Source organism: Bombina bombina, chromosome 8 (assembly GCF_027579735.1).
Source record: "Bombina bombina isolate aBomBom1 chromosome 8, aBomBom1.pri, whole genome shotgun sequence".
In the NCBI taxonomy this organism is placed as follows: Eukaryota; Metazoa; Chordata; class Amphibia; order Anura; family Bombinatoridae; genus Bombina; species Bombina bombina.
The window spans coordinates 121,310,740-121,324,026 of NC_069506.1; the positions used below are offsets into that span (position 1 = coordinate 121,310,740).

The window sequence follows — 13,287 nt, forward strand, 5'->3', positions numbered from 1 at the left end:
AACAGATTTAAACACAGGCTTAATCCTAGCCAAAGCCTGACAAAAAGCCTGGACGTCTGGATTCTCTGCCAGACGCTTGTGTAAAAGAATAGACAGAGCAGAAATCTGTCCCTTTAGCGAACTAGCGGATAAACCCTTTTCTAAACCCTCTTGTAGAAAAGACAATATCCTAGGAATCCTAACCTTACTCCATGAGTAACTCTTGGATTCACACCAATATAAATATTTACGCCATATCTTATGGTAAATTTTTCTGGTCACAGGTTTCCGGGCCTGTATTAATGTATCAATAACCGACTCCGAGAAACCACGCTTCGATAGAATCAAGCGTTCAATCTCCATGCAGTCAGCCTCAGAGAAATTAGGTTTGAATGGTTGAAAGGACCCTGAATTAGAAGGTCCTGCCTCAGAGACAGAGACCATGGTGGACAGGACAACATGTCCACTAGGTCTGCATACCAGGTCCTGCGTGGCCACGCAGGCGCTATCAGAATCACCGATGCTCTCTCCCGTTTGATCTTGGCAATCAGTCGAGGCAGTAACGGAAAAGGTGGAAACACATAAGCCATGTTGAAAACCCAAGGGGCTGCTAGTGCATCTATTAGCACAGCTCCCGGGTCCCTGGACCTGGATCCGTAGCACGGAAGCTTGGCGTTCTGACGAGATGCCATGAGATCCAGTTCCGGTTTGCCCCAACGAAGAATCAGTTGAGCAAATATCTCCGGATGAAGTTCCCACTCCCCCGGATGAAAAGTCTGGCGACTTAGAAAGTCCGCCCCCCAGTTCTCCACGCCTGGGATGTAGATCGCTGACAGGTGGCACGAGTGAGACTCTGCCCAGCGAATTATCTTTGAGACTTCTAACATCGCTAGGGAACTCCTGGTTCCTCCTTGATGATTGATGTAAGCTACAGTCGTGATGTTGTCCGACTGAAACCTGATGAACCTCAGTGTTGCTAACTGAGGCCAAGCTAGAAGAGCATTGAATATTGCTCTTAATTCTAGAATGTTTATTGGAAGGAGTTTCTCCTCCTGAGTCCACGATCCCTGAGCCTTTAGGGAGTTCCAGACTGCGCCCCAGCCGAGTAGGCTGGCATCTGTTGTTACAATCGTCCAATCTGGTCTGCGAAAGGTCATTCCTTTGGACAGATGAACCCGAGACAACCACCAGAGAAGAGAATCCCTGGTCTCCTGGTCCAGATACAGTAAAGGGGACAGATCTGAGTAATCCCCATTCCACTGACTTAGCATGCATAATTGCAGCAGTCTGAGATGCAGGCGCGCAAATGGCACTATGTCCATTGCCGCGACCATTAAGCCGATTACTTCCATGCACTGAGCTACTGATGGGTTTGGAATGGAATGAAGGACACGGCAAGCATTTAGAATTTTTGATAACCTGGACTCCATCAGGTAAATCTTCATCTCTACAGAATCTATAAGAGTTCCTAGGAAAAGAACCCTTGTGAGTGGAAACAGAGAACTCTTTTCCATGTTCACTTTCCACCCTTTCGACCTCAGAAATGCTAGAACTATCTCTGTATGAGACTTTGCAATTTGAAAACTTGACGCTTGTATCAGAATGTCGTCTAGGTACGGAGCCACCGCTATGCCCCGCGGTCTTAGTACCGCCAGAAGCGAGCCCAGAACCTTTGTAAAAATTCTCGGAGCCGTAGCTAACCCGAAGGGAAGAGCTACAAACTGGTAATGCCTGTCTAGAAAGGCAAACCTTAGGTACCGATAATGATCTTTGTGAATCGGTATGTGAAGGTAGGCATCGTTTAAGTCCACTGTGGTCATATACTGACCCTCTTGGATCATGGGTAGGATGGTTCGAATGGTTTCCATCTTGAACGATGGTACCCTTAGGAATTTGTTTAAGATTTTTAGATCTAAGATTGGCCTGAAGGTTCCCTATTTTTTGGGAACCACAAACAGATTTGAGTAAAAACCTTGCCCTTGTTCCGTTCGCGGAACTGGGTGGATCACTCCCATTACTAAGACGTCTTGTACACATTGTAGAAATGCCTCTTTCTTTACTAGGTTTGTTGATAAACTTGACAGATGAAACCTCCCTTGTGGAGGAGACGTTTTGAAGTCCAGAAGGTATCCCTGAGATATAATCTCCAACGTCCAGGGATCCTGGACATCTCTTGCCCAAGCCTGGGCGAAGAGAGAAAGTCTGCCCCCCACTAGATCCGTCTCCGGAAAGGGGGCCCTGTCTTCATGCTGTCTTAGGTGCGGAAGTAGGCTTTCTGGCCTGCTTGCCCTTGTTCCATGACTGGTTGCCTTTCCAACCCTTTCTGTAACGAGCAGTAGTTCCATCCTGTTTTGGAGCGGAGGAAGTTGATGCTGCTCCTGCCTTGAAATTACGAAAGGCACGAAAATTTGACTGTTGGCATTTGATTTGGCCCTGTCCTGAGGAAGGGTGTGGCCCTTACCTCCAGTAATGTCAGCAATAATTTCCTTCAAGCCGGGCCTGAATAAGGTCTGCCCCTTGAAAGGAATATTCAGTAGTTTAGATTTAGAAGTTACATCTGCTGACCAGGATTTAAGCCATAGCGCTCTACGCGCCTGGATGGCACATCCGGAATTCTTAGCCGTAAGTTTGGTTAAATGCACTTAAGTGTCCTAAGCTTACTCAAAGTCTCATCCAATGGTGCTGTGCGAATCGCCTCCTCCAGTGACTCAAACCAGAATGCCGCTGCAGCAGTGACAGGCGCAATGCATGCAAGGGGTTGTAAAATAAAACCTTGTTGAACAAACATTTTCTTAAGGTAACAATCTAATTTTTTATCCATTGGATCTGAGAAGGCACAACTATCCTCCACCGGGATAGTGGTACGCTTGGCTAAAGTAGAAACTGCTCCCTCCACCTTAGGGACCGTCTGCCATAAGTCTCGTGTGGCGGCGTTTATAGGGAACATTTTTCTAAATATTGGAGGAGGGGAAAAGGGCACACCAGGTCTATCCCACTCCTTGCTAATAATCTCTGTAAGCCTTTTCGGTATAGGAAAAACGTCAGTACACACCGGTACCGCATAGTATTTATCCAGCCTACATAATTTCTCTGGGATTGCCACCGTGTCACAATCATATATACAAGGTAGAGGTGAGCGCCAAAAGAAGGCTGAGGATAGGGAAGGGAACGCCAAAATAGGCTAAGATAAGCTGGTAGAATATGAAATTAAAAATTAAAAATTATTTATTCCACACAATAACTAAAATAATAAAAGAACAATATACACTAATGGTTGTTCATGGATCCATGTTACAAATGATAGCAAATAACAGTGTTGGATAAAATACAATACAATATAATGATAAAAACAATTATATATACTGGTTGAATCAATATGGCTGATGATATAGCCTTATAAGCTGAGTGTCTGTTAAGTAGTTAGCACCTTGGTTGAGTCCAGTAAGTGTAAGATGCTCCTGGTAAGTAGTATAGGGTTAGTTGTAATCCAAAATGTGCAGAGAAAAAGATGATGAGGTTTGAGTGTGATCAGTGTCCAGTACAAGAATATAGAAGATTCAAAAAAAAAAAATGAAAAAATGTAAAATATGCAAAAAATACAAAAAATAGTGAAAATATGTGTTCACTCTATGTGTTCACTCTATGTGATGAAAAAAATAATGAAATCCCTCCAAAAAATGTGTAATAATAAAAATAAAAATACAAAAATAGTGTCAATTATAAAATCCAAAGTGGTGCTGGTGATATCAGTGCAAATCAATCAGTGGTTCAGTGTTGATACGATGTTTGAAAATAAAAATAAGTTTATACAAAAAATCCTGAAAAAAAGAAAACAAACAATACTCTAATATATGCAATCTGTTCAATAGATATATCAGTATTATGCTTACTCAGATCTGTCGACGCGTTTCGGCCATATACCTCTGGCCTTTATCAAGACTAATAAAATGAGTAAGCTCACAGAATTTATAAGAGTTATGGCTAATGTTTTTGGCGCCAAACACTAATAGGCCACGCCCCCTTCTTGTTTGGTAGCATTGTGGGTATGGGCAAAAGGATTTATTTTGCTTATGTTATTAAAATCATTGTTGATTGCTTTTGCTGTATTCTTAAAGACATGTGTAATTACAGATTTTCCTTTTCAATATATATGCTTAGTTCGTGTGTATCATAATATAAATTGAATTAATTGTTCGTACATACACTTCCGGTTTCGCTAGCGAATCTAGCCCTTACTTCCAGTTTAGCTGCCCTATGTGACGTTAGCTTCCTGTTTCCGCTTAAATCCTGGATAGTCATATCAATTCTTATGCTAATGTGTATGATTCATTTCATTGCGACTTATCTTAGCGGTCTTTTTTCTGTTTTTTTCAGACTCTATTCTTTCTCTCTAATATCTAAATCGTGCATGTGTTGTTTATGTTTACCATTTTTTTTTTACTTCCGGTTACCAGTTCCGGTTCATATCGCTGCTGAGTGCTGACATCTCTGACAATTAAAATCCAAACTGTTTCATAATAGTACCATACCGACATAATATGATGACTAAGCAAATGGGGTAATCTTAAACACTGTGTATGGAAATAGGAGAGAAACACAGTCGGATTCGAATATTCAACTATGCTATATGAATGTATCATATTAGTCAAGGAGGGGAAAAGGGCACACCAGGTCTATCCCACTCCTTGCTAATAATCTCTGTAAGCCTTTTCGGTATAGGAAAAACGTCAGTATACACTGGTACCGCATAGTATTTATCCAGCCTACATAATTTCTCTGGGATTGCCACCATGTCACAATCATTCAGAGCCGCTAACACCTCCCCTAGTAACACGCGGAGGTTCTCAAGCTTAAATCTAAAATTTGAAATTTCTGAATCAGGTCTCCCCGAATCATAACCGTCACCCACAGAATGAAGCTCTCCGTCCTCATGTTCTGCAAATTGTGACGCAGTATCAGACATGGCTCTCGTGTCATCGGCGCGCTCTGTCCTTAACCCAGAGCTATCGCGCTTGCCTCTTAACTCGGGCAGATTAGATAATACTTCTTTCATAACATTAGCCATATCATGTAAAGTGATTTGTAAGGGCCTTGATGTACTTGGCGCCACAATCTCACGCACCTCCTGAGCGGGAGGAGAAGGTACTGACACGTGAGGAGAGTTAGACGGCATAACTTCCCCCTCGTTGTCTGGTGATAATTTCTTTACCGGTAAAGACTGACTTTTATTTAAAGTAATATCAATACAATTGGTACACATATTTCTATTGGGCTCCACATCGGCTTTTAAACATAATGAACAAGCAGATTCCTCTGTATCAGACATGTTTAAACAGACTAGCAATGAAGCTAGCAAGCTTGGAAATCACTTTCAATAAGTTTACAAGCAATATAAAAAACGCTGCAGCGCTTTTAAAAACACAGTTGAATAACAATTTTTAACAGTAAATGTATTAAATTAGCAGAGGATTGCACCCATTAGCAAAAGGATGATTAACCCCTCAATACCCAAAAACGGATAATCAATTTAAGATTTAACGCTTTTATCACAGTCAAACACACTGTCACAGGTCTGCTGTGACTGATTACCTCCCTCAAAAACGAATTTTGAAGACCCCTGAGCTCTCTAGAGACGTCCTGGATCAAGGAGGAAGAAGCAGGAAGACTGTACTAGAATTTTAACTGCGCAACAAGGCGCTAAAAAAGGCCCCTCCCACTCATATTACAACAGTGGGAGACCTGATAACTGTTTCTATGCAGAAATATACGTTAGCCATGTGGAAAAAAATCATGCCCAAAAAGATTTATCACCAAAGTACCTCACAAAACGAATAACATGCCAGTAAACGTTTTAAAAACAAACTTTTTCAATGTCATGCAAAGTTATCACTAAGCCTGCTACCAGTCGCTTCTACTGCAGTTAAGGCTTATGCATTATTTCAGTATTAACAGTATTTTCTCAGTCAAATTCTAGTCCCTAGAAAATAACTCGACTGCGCATACATTTATCAGCCTGATACCAGTCGCTACTACTGCATTTAAGGCTGTACTTACATCATATGGGTAACAGCAGTGTTTTCTTAGTCAATTCCATTCCCAGAAAATATTGTACTGCACATACCTCATTTGCGGGGGACCCCGCATGCTATTCCCATTTTCTGAAGTTACCCCACTCCTCAGAATGTCGAGAACAGCCAGTGGATCTTAGTTACGTCTGCTAAGATCATAGAAAACGCAGGCAGATTCTTCTTCCAAATACTGCCTGAGATAGGAAACAGCACACTCCGGTGCCATTTAAAATAACAAACTTTTGATTGAAGAATAATTAAGTTAAAACTCCAGCTCCTCTCGCGACCTCCTTCTTTGTTGAGGGTTGCAAGAGAATGACTGGATATGACATGTGAGGGGAGGAGCTATATAGCAGCTCTGCTTGGGTGATCCTCTTGCAACTTCTTGTTGGGAAGGAGAATATATCCCATAAGTAATGGATGACCCGTGGACTGAACACACTTAACAAGAGAAAGACTACAACTACAGGATGATGATGACAAATGACAAAGCAAGACAAATAAACAAAAACAAAAAAATCTACATAGAATTATTTTTTTATGAGATAACTGAGCAAAACAATATAAGTAAGACTGTGTTTAGTACAGGAGTGTAAACCCAAAATTACAAAAACATAGAACATATATTTACCAGTGTACTCCCCCAATATAAGTCTGGACATTATGACCGTAAATATCGGAGCTGAGCTTTTAACAGTTTCGGCAAAAGAAACGGCAACATTCTTTAAGCTCACAAGACCTAGGACTACAGTGACAAACCTGAGAAAAAAAAAAAATGTTCTTTAAATAATATGAATCTAGGGACTTCCAAGAAATATAATGCAGAAGACACTTTTTAAAAATACATTCGTTTTCTTATTTATTTAATATAAAAAGCCTTGAAGAAAAACAAATACAAAATTTCTACAGCACTAGACTTAGTCAATGTCAGTTTATTTTGAGACTTACTCGATTTCCTGGAGCTTCTCTATAATAGACAATATAGAGGTTTTTTTTTTAATTTATGCACATTTAATAAAACTTAAAATAACTGTACTAATTATGGAATAATTTACCTCATGACCCCCACGAAAAGCATAATCATGATGAAGTTTTGAGGGTAAGAAAGACGTGTTTTATGCTTGTACAGGCAGCAGGGAACAAACATTTTGATGCAGCCAATGAAAGTGGTTGACAACATTTGGATGGCACCTAAAATGCAAGAGCATAAAATACACAATTTCATATACCATATAAGCTTCTATTATCTTTTCATATGTTATTTTATGTCCCCAAAAATTTGAAATGACATGCAATGCAGGAGGAAACTAAATAAAGAGCAATTTAAAAAACAAACAAAAACAATTTGGTCAAAAAGGAAATTTATGCTTACCTGATAAATTTATTTCTTTTACGATACGACGAGTCCACGGATTTCATCCTTACTTATGGGATTACGCCTACTGTTTAGCAGGAAGTGGCAAAGAGCACCACAGCAGAGCTGTATATATAGCTCCTCCCTTCCCTCCCACCTCCAGTCATTCGACCGAAGTTAGGAAGAGAAAGGAAAAGCCATGGTGCAGAGGTGACTGAAGTTTAACAAAAATAAAAACCTGTCTTAGAAAAACAGGGTGGGCCGTGGACTCTTATAGTAAAAGAAATACATTTATCGGGTAAGCATAAATTTCCTTTTCTTTTACAAGATACAACGAGTCCACGGATTTCATCCTTACTTACGGGATACAACACCAAAGCTATAGGACACGGATGAAAGGGAGGGACAAGACAGGAACCTAAACGGAAGGCACCACTGCTTGAAGAACCTTTCTCCCAAAAATAGCCTCAGAAGAAGCAAAAGTATCAAATTTGGAAAATTTGGAAAAAGTGTGAAGGGACGACCAAGTTGCAGCCTTGCAAATCTGTTCAACAGAAGCATCGTTTTTAAATGCCCATGAGGAAGCCACAGCCTTAGCTTTCTGGCCCCTACACTTTCCAGATAAAACAACAAATAATGAAGATGATTGACGAAATTCTTTAGTCGCCTTTAAGTAAAACTTCAGGGCACGGACCACGTCCGAGTTATGCAACAGACGCTCCTTCTTAGAAGAAGGATTAGGACATAAGGAACAACAATTTCCTGATTAATATTCTTGTTAGAAACAACCTTAGGAAGAAAACCAGGTTTGGTACGTAAAACCACCTTATCTGAATGGAAGATAAAATAAGGCGAGTCACATTGTAATGCTGAAAGCTCAGAAACTCTACGAGCAGAAGAGATAGCAACCAAAAATAACACCTTCCAAGATAACAACTTAATATCTATGGAATGCATGGGTTCAAACGGAACCCCTTGAAGAACATTAAGAACTAAATTCAAACTCCAGGGTGGAGCAATTTGTCTAAACACAGGCTTAATTCTGGATAGAGCCTGACAAAAAGACTGAACACGTCTGGAACATCTGCCAAACGTTTGTGTAGTAAAATTGACAAAGCAGAGATTTGTCCCTTTAAGGAACTAGCTGATAACCCTTTCTCCAATCCTTCTTGGAGAAAAGACAGAATTCTGGGAATCCTAACTCTACTCCAGGGAGTAGCCCTTGGATTCGCACCAATAAAAATATTTACGCCATATCTTATGGTAGATCTTTCTAGTAACAGGCTTACGTGCCTGAATCAAAGTATCAATGACCGAATCAGAAAACCCCCGCTTAGATAGAATCAAGTGTTCAATCTCCAAGCAGTCAATTGCAGAGAAACTAGATTTGGGTGTTGGAAGGGTCCCTGAATTAGAAGGTCCTGTCTCAATGGAAGCTTCCACGGTGGCAGAGAGGACATGTCCACTAGATCGGCATACCAAGTCCTGCGAGGCCACGCAGGCGCGATTAGAATTACTGAAGCCCTCTCCTGTTTGATCCGAGCAATCACCCGGGGAAGGAGAGCAAACGGTGGAAACACATAAGCTAGGTTGATCGACCAAGGCATCTATCAGATCGGCCTGAGGATCCCTTGACCTGGATCCGTATTTTGGGAGCTTGGCATTCTGACGAGACAAAATCAGGTCCAATTCCGGTCTGCCCCATCTGAGAATCAGGGTGGCAAAAGACCTCCGGATGGAGTTCCCACTCCCCTGGATGAAACATCTGCTTAAAAAGTCTGCTTCCCAGTTGTCCACTCCTGGGATGTAGATTGCTGACAGATAACAAGAGTGAGCCGCCGCCCACCGAATTATCTTGGATACTTCTGTCATCGCTAAGGAACTTCTTGTTCCTCCCTGATGATTGATGTAAGCCACAGTCGTGATGTTGTCCGACTGAAAACGGATGAATTTGGCCGAAGCCAACTGAGGCCAAGCCTGAAGCGCATTGAATATTGCTCTCAATTCCAGAATATTGATTGGAAGAAGAGACTCTGACCGAGTCCACACACCCTGAGCCTTCAGGGAATTCCAGACTGCACCCCAACCTAGTAGGCTGGCGTCCGTTGTCACTATCACCCATGAGGGCCTGCGGAAGCACGTCTCTTGGGACAGATGATCTGGCAACAACCACCAAAGAAGAGTCTCTTGTCTCCTGATCCAGATCTATCTGAGGAGACAAATTCGCATAATCTCCATTCCACTGCCTGAGCATGCTCAGTTGTAGCGGTCTTAGATGAAAACGAGCAAATGGAATGATGTCCATTGCCGCCACCATCAATCCTATTACCTCCATGCACTGAGCCACTGATGGCCGAGGATTGGACTGAAGGGCTCAGCATGTATTCAGAATCTTTAACTTTCTGACCTCTCAAGAAAATTTTCATGGATATGGAATCTATTAGAGTTCCCAGGAAGGGAACCCTGGTCTGTGGAATTAATGAACTTATTTCTAGATTCACCTTCCACCCGTGAGTCCTCAGAAAGGACAGAACCATGTCTGTATGAGACTTTGTCAGATGGTAAGAAGCCTGGATCAGAATATCGTCTAGATAAGGCGCCACTGCAATACTACCCCGCGGCCTGAGAACTGCCAGAAGGGACCCTAGAACCTTCGTGAAGATCCTGGGTGCTGTGGCCAACCCGAAGGGAAGAGCCACGAACTGAAAATGTTTGTCCAGGAAGGCAAACCTTAGTTACTGATGATGATCCTTGTGGATAGGAATATGAAGGTAAGCATCCTTCAAGTCCACGGTAGTCATATATTGACCCTCCTGGATCATTGGTAAAATTGTTCGAATAGTCTCCATTTTGAAGGATGGGACTCTGAGAAACTTGTTTAGACTCTTGAGATCTAAAATGGGTCTGAACGTTCCCTCTTTTTTGGGAACCATGAAAAGATATGAGAGAGGTCTCTTACACAGTGTAAGAATGCCTCTCTTTTTATCTGGTCTACAGACAATAGTGAAAGAAACCTCCCCCTTGGGAGAGAATTTTTGAATTCCAGTTGATACCCTTGGGACACAACTTCCAGTGTCCAGGGGTCCTGAACATCTCTTACCCAAGCCTGGGCAAAAAGAGAAAGTCTGCCCCCTACTAGATCCGGTCCCGGATTGGGGGCCACCCCTTCATGCTGTCTTGGGAGCAGCAGTGGGCTTCTTGGATTTTTTACCTTTGCTCCAAGCCTGGTTGGGTCTCCAGACAGTCTTGGCTTGCGCAAAATTCCCTTCCAGTTTAGCGGAAAAAGCAGCGGGGACTCCTTTGAAGTTCTGAAAGGAACGAAAATTATTTTGTTTACCCCTCAGTTTAGCTGCTTTATTCTGAGGTAGGAGATGACCCTTACCTCCCGTAATTTCAGAAATAATTTCTTTCAAGTCAAGCCCGAATAGGGTTTTCCCTTTGAAAGGAATAGCCAAAAGCTTTGACTTAGATGACACATCAGCAGACCAAAACTTTAACCATAACGCTCTACGCGCTAGAATGGCAAATCCGGCATTCTTAGCCGCCAACTTGGCAATCTGAAAGGCGGCGTCCATAACAAAAGAAACAGAATTTATGTTTACCTGATAAATTACTTTCTCCAACGGTGTGTCCGGTCCACGGCGTCATCCTTACTTGTGGGAACCAATACCAAAGCTTTAGGACACGGATGATGGGAGGGAGCAAATCAGGTCACCTAGATGGAAGGCACCACGGTTTGCAAAACCTTTCTCCCAAAAATAGCCTCAGAAGAAGCAAAAGTATCAAATTTGTAAAATTTGGTAAAAGTGTGCAGTGAAGACCAAGTCGCTGCCTTACATTTCTGATCAACAGAAGCCTCGTTCTTGAAGGCCCATGTGGAAGCCACAGCCCTAGTGGAATGAGCTGTGATTCTTTCAGGAGGCTGCCGTCCGGCAGTCTCATAAGCCAATCTGATGATGCTTTTAAGCCAAAAAGAGAGAGAGGTAAAAGTTGCTTTTTGACCTCTCCTTTTACCAGAATAAACAACAAACAAGGAAGATGTTTGTCTGAAATCCTTTGTAGCCTCTAAATAGAACTTTAGAGCACGAACTACATCCAAATTGTGCAACAAACGTTCCTTCTTTGAAACTGGATTCGGACACAAAGAAGGCACAACTATCTCCTGGTTAATATTTTTGTTAGAAACAACTTTCGGAAGAAAACCAGGTTTAGTACGCAAAACCACCTTATCTGCATGGAACACCAGATAAGGAGGAGAACACTGCAGAGCAGATAACTCTGAAACTCTTCTAGCAGAAGAAATTGCAACCAAAAACAAAACTTTCCAAGATAATAACTTAATATCTACGGAATGTAAGGGTTCAAACGGAACCCCTTGAAGAACTGAAAGAACTAAATTGAGACTCCAAGGAGGAGTCAAAGGTTTGTAAACAGGCTTGATTCTAACCAGAGCCTGAACAAAAGCCTGAACATCTGGCACAGCCGCCAGCTTCTTGTGAAGTAAAACAGATAAAGCAGAAATCTGTCCCTTCAAAGAACTTGCAGATAATCCTTTCTCCAAACCCTCTTGTAGAAAGGATAGAATCTTAGGAATTTTTACCCTGTTCCATGGGAATCCTTTCGATTCGCACCAACAGATATATTTTTTCCATACTTTATGGTAAATTTTTCTAGTTACAGGCTTTCTAGCCTGAATAAGAGTATCAATGACAGAATCTGAGAACCCACGCTTTGATAAAATCAAGCGTTCAATCTCCAAGCAGTCAGTTGGAGTGATGCCAGATTCGGATGTTCGAACGGACCTTGAACAAGAAGGTCCCGTCTCAAAGGTAGCTTCCATGGTGGAGCCGATGACATATTCACCAGGTCTGCATACCAAGTTCTGCGTGGCCACGCAGGAGCTATCAAGATCACCGAAGCCCTCTCCTGATTGATCCTGGCTACCAGCCTGGGAATGAGAGGAAACGGTGGGAATACATAAGCTAGGTTGAAGGTCCAGGGCGCTACTAGTGCATCTACTAGAGTCGCCTTGGGATCCCTGGATCTGGACCCGTAGCAAGGAACCTTGAAGTTCTGACGAGACGCCATCAGATCCATGTCTGGAATGCCCCATAATTGAATGTTTATCGGGAGAAGAGATTCTTCCCGAGACCATAGACCCTGAGCTTTCAGGGGTTTCCAGACCGCGCCCCAGCCCACCAGACTGGCGTCGGTCGTGACAATGACCCACTCTGGTCTGCGGAAGCTCATCCCTTGAGACAGGTTGTCCAGGGTCAGCCACCAACGGAGTGAATCTCTGGTCCTCTGATCTACTTGGATCGTCGGGGACAAGTCTGTATAATCCCCATTCCACTGTCTGAGCATGCACAGTTGTAATGGTCTTAGATGAATCCGCGCAAAAGGAACTATGTCCATTGCCGCAACCATCAAACTTATTACTTCCATGCACTGCACTATGGAAGGAAGAAGAACAGAATGAAGTACTTGACAAGAGCTTAGAAGTTTTGATTTTCTGGCCTCTGTCAGAAAAATCTTCATTTCTAAGGAGTCTATTATTGTTCCCAAGAAGGGAACTCTTGTTGACGGGAATAGAGAATTTTTTTCTACGTTCACTTTCCACCCGTGAGATCTGAGAAAGGCTAGGACAATGTCCGTATGAGCTTTTGCTTGTGGCAGAGACGACGCTTGAATCAGTATGTCGTCCAAGTAGGGTACTACTGCAATGCCCCTTGGCCTTAGCACCGCTAGAAGGGACCCTAGTACCTTTGTGAAAATTCTTGGAGCAGTGGCTAGTCCGAATGGAAGTGCCACAAACTGGTAATGCTGGTCCAGAAAGGCGAATCTTAGGAACCGATGATGTTCCTTGTGGATAGGAATATGTAGATA

The 13,287-nt window shown here is 42.4% G+C and overlaps 1 protein-coding gene across 1 annotated transcript in view; it reads right to left on the minus strand.

Annotated features, from left to right (window-relative positions):
• Positions 1–13,287, minus strand: part of SLC35E2B (solute carrier family 35 member E2B) — a 198,245-nt gene that overhangs the window by 63,755 nt on the left and 121,203 nt on the right. Inside the window, exons 3-4 of the mRNA XM_053690983.1 lie at positions 7,103–7,238; positions 6,679–6,806 (exon numbers count right to left, since the gene is read on the minus strand). Coding sequence (XP_053546958.1) covers positions 6,679–6,806; positions 7,103–7,238 — 264 coding nt within the window. The remainder of the gene's footprint in view (positions 1–6,678; positions 6,807–7,102; positions 7,239–13,287) is intronic.